Source organism: Pygocentrus nattereri, chromosome 5 (genome assembly GCF_015220715.1).
Source record: "Pygocentrus nattereri isolate fPygNat1 chromosome 5, fPygNat1.pri, whole genome shotgun sequence".
Taxonomy (NCBI): domain Eukaryota; kingdom Metazoa; phylum Chordata; class Actinopteri; order Characiformes; family Serrasalmidae; genus Pygocentrus; species Pygocentrus nattereri.
The window spans coordinates 36,861,631-36,872,219 of NC_051215.1; the positions used below are offsets into that span (position 1 = coordinate 36,861,631).

At 39.1% G+C, this 10,589-nt stretch overlaps 1 protein-coding gene across 1 annotated transcript; it reads right to left on the minus strand.

The window, feature by feature from the left end:
• Positions 1-1,565: 1,565 nt before the first annotated feature.
• Positions 1,566-10,589, minus strand: got1 (glutamic-oxaloacetic transaminase 1, soluble). Its single transcript, XM_017724346.2, has 9 exons — positions 10,353-10,589; positions 7,161-7,342; positions 6,531-6,654; positions 6,126-6,238; positions 5,379-5,483; positions 5,095-5,245; positions 4,760-4,925; positions 4,027-4,169; positions 1,566-3,133 (listed from the first exon to the last, which is right to left on the minus strand). Exons 1-9 carry the CDS (start codon positions 10,459-10,461, stop codon positions 2,994-2,996), a joined length of 1,233 nt encoding a protein of 410 aa, XP_017579835.1. The 5' UTR covers positions 10,462-10,589; the 3' UTR covers positions 1,566-2,993.

The following is a 10,589-nucleotide window of genomic DNA, read 5'->3' on the forward strand; positions in this document are numbered from 1 at the left end:
CTGCACGTATCAGTATGTTATACTGTAGATAATGAGAATAGAGAGGTCAGTCTGCATGAGGCACAGACATTGACGAGATTCATGCTGCCTCTGAGCTGCTGGGAATCCGTATCTGACCTGATTCCATTGGTTTACAGCACAGAGTGAAAACAACTCAGGCTGGCAATCACATGTCTGTGATATCCCTAAAATAGTTATGAATGGTAATGTATAAATGTTTAGCAATAACAAAGCTGTAATAATGAACCTGCCCCTTTTATCTATGGACTGCTTGGCATCGTGTTTGTTGAGAGGGTTAATACAAGCATGACTGGCAGTGGTACTGCTGTGCTCAGGTCACATGGACCCATGTTCTATTGTGCAATACTGTGAGCTAACCCCTGCTTTACTGAGAGCACATGGCATAAGTGAGCTGGAGACAGCAGCTGGAGAAATAGGGAGGGAATAAGCCAGCACTATTGCATCACACTGCTGCAATGCAGTCAAAGGAACATGACGCATGCTGACGTCTGGCCCCAGCCCCCTCCACATTTACACACAGAGGGGCTTCAGGGACTTGCAGTAGCACTGATTAAGCTAGTATCAGCTGGAGGAGCACAAAATCCACAGCATCCCCTCCACCCTCGCATGCACACACACACACAAACACACTGATGACGCATATTTTAAAGCCTTAAACAGTCAGTATTACTAAAAACAAAGAGAAAGTAGGGCATTTGGAGCTTTCCCTGCCATGTGTTCTCAGCAAAGATGGTTAGTGGTGGTTTAAGGGTATGTAATGTTGGTATAAGAATTTTATGTTTATAAAGAGAGGAATATATTGAAATGCTATGAGGAAATGCTATAAAGGTAATGTATGAGATATACATGAGATGATCTTGATGTGGTATTTTATGATTAAAAGTACCGCAATTTCAATAAATGGAATTTGATGTGCTTTTATTTGTGGTGTCTAGGTTGCCCAGAACAAGAAAAACCTAATGTGCAAAAATGAGTTAATATTACAATTTAAAAAGGTGCTTTAAACTACACTTTAAAAATGGTTCTTTGAGCAATGTTATAGAGTAGCCACTCTTGCTTTCCTTAAGAACCATTTTTTGTGTCAGTGTGAAGAACATTTTTACATTTTAAAGGTGTAAACAACCTTCACATAATGTAATAATCTGTTTTAAGGGTTCTTCCTGGGACCTTTACATAATGTGTAAACCTTCAAAAAGTTCACACTAGGACATATCCTTTAAAAAGAAACCATCCACTGAAAGGTTCTTTAGGGAACCAAAATTGGTTCTATGGCATAAAACACTTTTAAGAGTGTAAGATAAAAGCCGTGCAATAGTGTTGGATGTGGTGGCCCAACAGAAATATTACACAACTGCAGGCATAAAGCAATAAGCCATCTTTCTTCCAGGGCTCATCCTGTTACCCAAGGTTACATGACCCACCGGCTATCTGTCATAACCTTTGATTGCCAGTTGTTCAGAACAACAGAACACATTCCTGGAACTCATGCACACAGGAATTTAAATAAGGACAAAATCATGATAAACAGGACAGACTACAAGATGTTCCATATATTCACGCTAGATTTATTTCAAGGACCTTTGATCATATTTTTATTTACTTATATCATTTTTGTATACATATATTTTACATACTGAGAGAACACATGGTCAAAGAGTGAACCGTAATTCTTAAGTCTTAATGAGTTTTCATATTTGTCCAAATTCAGTCAGTTCCTAAACAGACATGCACAGCACTGAGAGGGAGAAAAAAGTAGCAAACACCAATGACGCTTTGAAAGTAGACACTTAAAAGTGCAAATAACTGCCAAGCCCTGAACTTGGAATCGCACACATACTACACGATTCTTTTTTATTTTTTTATGGTGAAAATGCCATCTGGTTCACACTGGCCTTCAATATTGAATTGGTAAAACCTAGTTGAGACAGCCATAAAAGATGGTAAGGATTTTGTACTACTCTCTGTTTGACTAAATTGTGTGGTTATAAGTAATGTAGGTTAAACTTAGGATGCCTTTTTGGGCAAGTTATGCATAACACACTTAAGCTTTACCATTGTCAACTATAGTCTAGACCAGTGGTTCCCAATTCTGTCCTCGGTGCTCCCAGAGGGTTCACATTTTGCTCCAACTCAGCACGGGGATAAAGGAAAAATGCAGACTGTCTAGTTGGCCCCAAGGACTAGGTTGGGAAACACTGGTCTGGACAGCACATTATTAAAAATGCCTCCATTTATGTGCCAATTCCTTCATTAAGTACATATATTTCATGTATTTTTCCCAAATAAAAACAGAGCAATGGTAAACAGAATACAAACACCAGTATGACTTATGACACCATTCAAAAACTGATAATCACTCAATGCAGTGGAGCTTCAGTTAAAGACGGGTCTTTTTGAGCTGCTCTATATTTGACCTCTCTCTTCGGCTCTACAGAATCACCTCTTCAGTCCAGGCTACCAAAGGTACATAAGTAAATGTGCATGAAATCAGTCTTTCATATAAACAGCGAAAGATGTTGCAAACCAGTAAATCTGGAACTACCATCATAAATTTAGATATAATGTTCATGTGAGACAGTAGTCACTCATTACCTGCAATTTTAGGTTTTTTTTTTTTTAGGTAATCATAAAACCGAAAACGTTCGATGGACCACTACAAGAAAAACTGAAGTGCATTCTCTAGTGCAAGATGACTAACTAGGAGGAAGACCAGACAAAATTTCTATTCCTTTTGGAACAACTACTTCACCTTGAGTATTCATTAAGCGTACAGTATACGTTAGAGACTGAGCATAAGTCCAGAATATGCTGCTTTTGTGCTGAGTACAGAAGATACAGTAAGTGTGTGTGTGTGTGTGCATGTGTGCATGTGTGTTTGAGAGAGAGTGAGAGTGAGCAGACATTTCAGGACCAACACTGATAATGCCCCTTAATCACGCACAAATGGGCAAGCAGTGTGAGAAATGTAGTTATTATTGGACCCTGGTGACCGCTTCATGAATGGACTCAGCAACGTAGTCAATATTCTTGGTGGTCAGACCGCACATGTTGATGCGGCCACTGGCCATCAAGTAGATGTGCTTCTCTTTCACCAGGTACTCCACTTGTTTGGCTGTAAAAGGCAGAATAAGACAACTGTAAATAGTTTTGAAAATGCTTATGTTAGCAGTTGAGTTATTTATACACACTACTGTTCAAAAGCCTGCAATCGCTTGTTGTAAGAACCTTTATGTTCAATGTAATAAGAATAAGTATACAAATATATATCAAAACTCAAAGCAAATACATGTCAAAATAGATGTTTATATACACACACACACACACACACACACACAGAGTATATTATTTATTTATTTATTTTATATATATATATTATACATATACATATATATATATTATATAAATAAATGAGAGAGAGAGAGAGAGAGAGAGAGAGAGAGAGAGAGAGAGAGAGAGAGAGAGAGAGAGAGAGAGAGACATGTATTATTATATTGTGACACGTATTAGCTTTGAGTTTTGATCACCACTTTTGAAATGCGGGGAATTTTGAACATGAATTTTATCATAACTTTGCTGCTGATGCTATACAACATTCTCACTCACTTTAGAATCATCGACAACTCTACTTTTTTCAGTTTCATGCTGCACAGGCCTATAACATCACAGTCATTTTATAAACCTGTCTGCTTTAAATGACTGTAAACACTGATTTCAACAGTGAACAGTGTTTCCAAACATATGAACGGTACTTTACTGTATACATCTCATTATCCAGTTGCTATCTAAGAGATAACCAGCTACCAAGCCACATATCTGCATGAAAATCCAGAGGATTAACAAAATCCATTTAAAAATCTGTAAAACCCTGAATGGCAGTTTTTTTCAAAACCAGCTTTAGCCATCTACATCTGAAGCACTTGCAATTTTGACACAATAACGTTTCAGAGGCTAAATGAGAGCTGTGTGGAGGTGTATGTAAATGAAAGCTGTGGTGGGGAAGCGTACGGTTGAGGCCTGTAAAGCTGAACATGCCAATCTGCTGGGTGATGTGCTCCCAAGTGCCTGGGGTGCCGAGGGACAGCAGCCTTGCCTTCAACTCAGCTCGCATCAGCAGCACCCTGTCAGCCATCGTCTTAACATTGTCCTTCCTGCACAAAACAACGGTCCATAAAAAAAAAAAAAGTCAGTAGTTAAAACATCACATGAAAAAGGTTTGCCTTTTTGTTTCACAAGTTTTATCCATAAAAAGATAAAAGGCCAGTGTCACTACAGGTTTTCATTCCAACCAAGCAGGGGCACACCTCATATAACTAGTCGGTTGTTTTAAGACGGAGACCGAAGTAGAATCAGGTACAGACTAACTTGACAGCCTGCAGCCATACCAGGCTTTTTGTAAGGTAACCCCTACCTCACATAAGTGTTCAACCCTAAATAATTGACAGTTCCTACCATTGTTGTGCTATACATTTAAATATAATTACAAAAATAATTTCCTTCTTAGTAATGTAATGCACTACATTTACTTTTTTACTGTATTAAAATCTTTTTCTGCAGTTTAACTGTGATTCTGTTTGCTTCAATGTCACAAAACAGTAAAAACAAAGCCAAAATAGAACCTAAATGTGATATTGATTGAAAGCTTGCTTGTTGCCAATAATAACTGCAATTTCTTAAGGACAAATAGCTAAAGGCAATATTAAAAAATTCAGAACGTTAGAGGAGCTTTAGGTGAATGTACCATTCATTAAAGAGCTCTGGGGTAGTGAGTGTTATGGCAACCAGACGAGCTCCCTGTGATGGAGGATTGGACCAGGTGATTCGAACGATTTTCTCCATCTGAGAGAGAACACGGTTCACATTATCCTCATCTTTAGCAACAACTGTCAGGTTTCCCACTCTCTCATCTGTAGAAGGACAGTGAACATGAAACTGTTCAGATGACATAGTGGCATGATAACTTTGTAACATGCAAATAATGAATTAACAGGTCTGTGAGAAAAGTGCTTGAAAAGTGTCATTTAGCCTAACAAAGTGTTGTAGATTGTGTGTCCAAGTGCAGGAAGAATCACTTACTGTACAGGCCGAAGTTCTTAGAGAAAGACTGAGCACATAAAATTTCAAAACCCTGAGATACGAAGAAACGAACTGCCCAGGCATCTTTCTCTAAATTTCCAGAGGCAAAGCCTTGATATGCTGAGTCAAAGAAGGCAAAGAGGCTTCTTCTCTGTAAAATGGGAAAAAAGATGAGTATTTTTAGCAAGGTATTTTTTTCAGCAGTTTTACATTGAATAAATCATCAAATGGCTATTTGTGACTCATGTTTAAAAGGTAAGTAAACAGATTAACCTGAATCTTACCTTCATGACTTCAGCAATCTGTTTCCACTCATCATGGCTGGGATCTGTGCCTGTGGGGTTGTGTGCGCAGGCGTGCAACACAAAGATAGAGTACTCAGGTGCACTCTAAAAGATATAACAGATACATCACTATTAGATCAGCCTCATTCTGACCCGACTAGTAACACCAAAACCAGCAAGGTAGTTATAATTAGGGATAAATAATAATATGGGGAACGTCAGTGTCAACAGGTATTTGCTTAAAAAAAAGATCAGCCTCAGACAGAAGTTAAGATTTGACAAATATTTCAAAACTAGAGGCTGCAATATGGTAAAAATGTAATATCAGGATACTTCAAGATGTTTTCACGATATGCAATATATTACAATATATATTTTGATGTGACACATTTAAAAATTACTATAAAAATTATGAATGCAATGATTAATATCCAATATTTTACATATTGTTCTGCCCTAAATCCAATAAAACCGAAATAACAATGTTCTCTTTGTTATCAAACATGCAGTTTGGAATTTTTTAAATATTGACAACATCCACAATTTTCTCAAAAAAGCTTATTGTGACGTATCCTTATGTAATTGACCACTATAACAATAAATACTCTCACACTGCCCAGCCCTATTCAAACTTATCTAATAATACTTATTCTGGAATAGCAAAATGTTTAGGCAAGGCTGGGCTAGAACTAATTCAAAGATGTACCAAAAACTGAAATGGAAGAAAAAAAATCCCAATTTAATCACCTCTAGGTCACCCAGGAAACCAGACAGATCCAACCCACGCTTCTGCGCATCCCAATATTTGTATGGACGGATATCCTCAAACCCAGCATTGGCAAAAACTGCATTGTGGTTTTCTAGGTGAAAAAAGGGGAAAGACAAATACACAAGGATGAAGGTATTTAATCAGTGAGTACTAAGCGATAAAGCCTTATCTGCAAAAGGTTAGGACCATCACCTTTGACTATTACACAGGACTTTGATTCATAAGTGCAACCCCATGAAATTACTGGGTTGTGAAGATCGAAGTACGCTGAACTATGCTTTTACAAGTAAAAAAACTCAGCATTCCCTTTTACAAAACCTGCAAGTTTATCTTTACTTAAAGATATTAGTTAGCATTACAGAGAGACCTTTCTCAGCACATACCCCATGTAGGCGCAGAGACATAGATTGGTGTTTTTGTGTTGTCATTCCCATTGTACCATCTGCGGAGGAACTCAGCCCCAATCTTCAGGGCTCCAGTTCCCCCAAGACACTGCACAGCTCCTACCTGTGAGATACGCAAAAAAAAAAAAAAATAGTCTGAAACAAAGCAACCCTGCCGTCACTCATGACAGATTTGCCCTTAGCAAAATCTAAAAAGGGCAAAATTGTTCCTCTTCACTCTTAAATAAGGTGCTTTGGAGTGATGTTATAGGAGAACAACTTTTGTTACCCTAACAAATGGGTGATATTTTTAAACAAATGTTTTCATCAGTGATGGCACAAAATCTGTATTTATGTGGAAATTGTTTTAAATGGTTCTTTAACAGGTCATTTAGGGAGCCAAATCTATTTCTTCTATGACAATGCACCAAAGAACCCTTCGTACACCTTCATTTTTAAGAATGCACACCTAGCATTTACAATCCCACATGAATAGCCTTCGCATGCAGTTTTCTCCATTAATTCAGTCCTGAGCACAAATGAAATGCCATAAAGGTTTAAAGTCGCAGCACATACTGTTAAACTACTCTGAAGACTATCTGATGAGTATTTGAAGTGAAGGTGGCTTACCCTCTTCTCCAGAATGGCAGGGCTGTCCTCCCCCAGAGCAATTTTAGAGGCACTGGAGCGAAACTCTGGCAGGCCCAGGATGGGTAAGTATTCGTGGTTTAGACTGTTGTCTTCAGCTATCATCTTCTCCACTTTCTTCACCACAGGGAGCACCCATGGCTTTCCCTCATCTGTTCTGTAAGCTGTGAGAGACAAACAGCAAAGACAAAAGACCCAAACAAAAATAACAATATTTCAGAAAGAAAACTTTCAGCCTAATTCCATAGGCAGGTGTATAAAACAACCACCTCTCTTTATCAAAGAGGCAACTTAAGACTTATCTATGCCCTATTGCCTGCTGTCTTAAGTCACCATTTGCACAATCCAGGTAACACTACTGACTGAGGATAATATTTGGCTAATGGTGATCTTGTGCAAGGCACCCAAATAACTGAATGAAGCAGCTATAAATATGGACATGACAGCTATTATTAAAAGTGAGAGAACAAGACTAATCTATTTAACATCTAAAAAGTGTTCAATACATTTCAACAGATTCTAGCAGTTTTCTCAATAACAGCAAAACCAAAAGAGACATTTTGTTGCCACAGTTTTATTCCAGACAGTGCACTTTTTCTGGACTGAACAAAAGCTGCACCAGTTTGCACACAGAAGATGACAAACAAATGACTGCATGCTTGTCTGGTCTATTTATAAGGTTTATTTTATAAAGATGACCAACAATTACAAATCCTACATAATTACATTATCATGCCACATAATCCCCCCACACAGCCTCTATTTTGAGAGCTAAAAATGTATTGTTTATGATGAAAGGGATTTGTTCAGTGGTATTAGGACAGGCCTTGTGAAAACACGTTGTATCCGGAAAGCCACTAGCTTTGTGAATGACCCCATCCATCCCTCACACAGACTTTTTTTCCACCGCAGCCGTCTGGCAGAACGTACCGGAGCATCCGTGCCACCACTGCCAGACTCTGCAACAGCTTTATTCCTCAAGAAATCAGGTTCTTAAACTCACAAGGACTGAGCTAACCCCCACCCCCACTCACACACATACTGTTTACGCTGTTTTACTCTGTTTTTTTCTAACTCAGTAACTGCTGTGTTTATGTATGTCTGACTGCGTGACTCACAGATCACAGCATGTTAATATCTCTGCGCCTTATTCCACTACCTCATGTCCAGAATGAGTGCTGTGTTGGTGCTGCACTGTCCTGTCTATTTACAGTGTCTAATGTCTGTTTAATTTATCATATTTATTGTTTCTATCTTAATTTTTTGTTTGCACACGATGTAGGCACGTTCACACTTTTTGTTCCTTGTTGCACCGTGTTGTTCCTGGAGGAACGTAATTTCACTCCACTGTGTACTTGTACATAGATGGAATGACAATAAAAGCCTCTTGACTTGACTTGACTAGTTAAAGGGGGAGAGGTACTGAAACACCAGAAACAAGCAGAGTTGTAAGGACATTTTACATGGGGATTTTGTACCCAACTGCATCCTTTCCCTCAGTACTTTTCAACACAGGACAGACATGTTGTGTAACCAAATTGTTCTTTTCTTTGTCTTTTATTTGACCACATGCATAAAGGATTAAGCATCTTATTCATTTGATGGTAAGCTGCCTGTTGTATAAGCCACCACACAACAGGGGAAGCCAATCTGATGACACAGTAAGAAGCACAGATATTTAGCCTGAGTTTGACATGGCTGCCTCAAAACTGCTTTATATTAGAAAATGAATTCACTGGAGTTCCTGGAAAACATTCAGATACTCATCAGTTACGCATGGCTGGCATTTAAACAATAGGCCAACATTCTAGTTCCACAGCAAGGAAGAAATCTTATCTGCAGTTTAAGGAGAGCTGTTAACCTTGTAAATCTAGAGGTACTTAGTATTCCTCAAACACTGCCAACCCCAGTAAAGAAAACAGTTTAGAAACTGGCTCAAAAACAAAGAGTAAACTAAAATCACTTGCCACTTATCCATGATTGGGATGGCTATCTACTTGTATGTTTCCTAACAGCCCCATTACTACATCAAGAACAAAGTGCTGCACTGTAACATCAAAGAGGCTAATAATCAGAGCTTCTCATCAGAAGCAAGTTATGATGAGCAATAAATAAACTAGGGATATACTGATATGTGAACTGCCGGCCAACACAGATATCTGATGTTTTTCATGCACATATCTGCCAATGTTGACACTGACGCTGATACTTCAACATTCATAAAATGTAGAAATGTGGCCTACATCCACTTGGATTACCATTACAGCATCACATATACAGGAAACCTAAAAAAATTCAAAAAGTAGTGCAGCAACGAGTAAATATTTTGTTCTTTTGGAGTACAAAAAAAACACATTAAATATCAGTTTAAAATATCTGTCACATGTAAACATCTGTCTGAAAATGATCTGCTGACAACAATACGATTCCAATATCACTGGACATCCTTAAAACAAACCTATTCTTGGGGAGTAGAGCAAAGCCATAGGGAAAAATAAAAAATCTGTAATAAGTTTCCTTTATGAAAAATGTGGGGGTTTCTTGTATGGCTTTTACAACTCTGTGCAACATTTCCTTTGATGCAAAAGGAGAAAAATATAAGATGGTGTTTTATATCAGCTCTATTTGGGGGTGCTATTTATATGCTATCGCCCTTATTCAAATGCCAGATTGAGTCACTGGGGTCACAGCAGCAATGATCCAGTCCGCACGAGTCAGAAAGAAGATTACTGCATGTTCTCTGCTGCTACATGATCTTTCATCACACGCATATTTACCACCACTTACCAAAGTGTGGAAAGAGCACAAACACAAACCAGCTGTAGCCTGTTCTGGTAAATGGTTAGTACATCTTTGCAGGGGTAGTGAAGGCCAGCTACACGCGATATGGACATGATAGTCCAAAGCTCACAATTAAAAGTGTAGTTGACCTAAATCAATTATTATTCTGGGCAGCGTCAGTTAGCCTGCTAACTAACCTAGCTAGCTCTGCTCCTGTGCTGGGTTAAACCAGTCTGTCGCCATGACAATAAATCGACGACCAACCAAACCGGAATGTAAACTAGGGAAATGCAGGGACACAGCTCCAACATCCTAGAGACACCGTATCTGCTTTCTGTAAAGCACGACCGTCGGGTCCGCATGACTCGCTGGTGTGGCGCTAGAGCATCTCACCTCCTACTCCGAGGTTCACCTTGTTGGGAGCCGGGTCTTCGCGGAAATCCGCTGTCAGTTTGAAAACGGCCACCGGGGCGGCTAGCGGGACCTCGCGGAATAACGACATGGTCGCTGGCTAACGAGTTCTCTGAACTATAGAGGGTAAAAGAGAGAGCCGGGTGGGAGAGCGCTGCGTGACTGGCAGCAGAGCCGACAGAGGGGAACTTCACCTTCAAGGTGGACGGAGCAATGGAG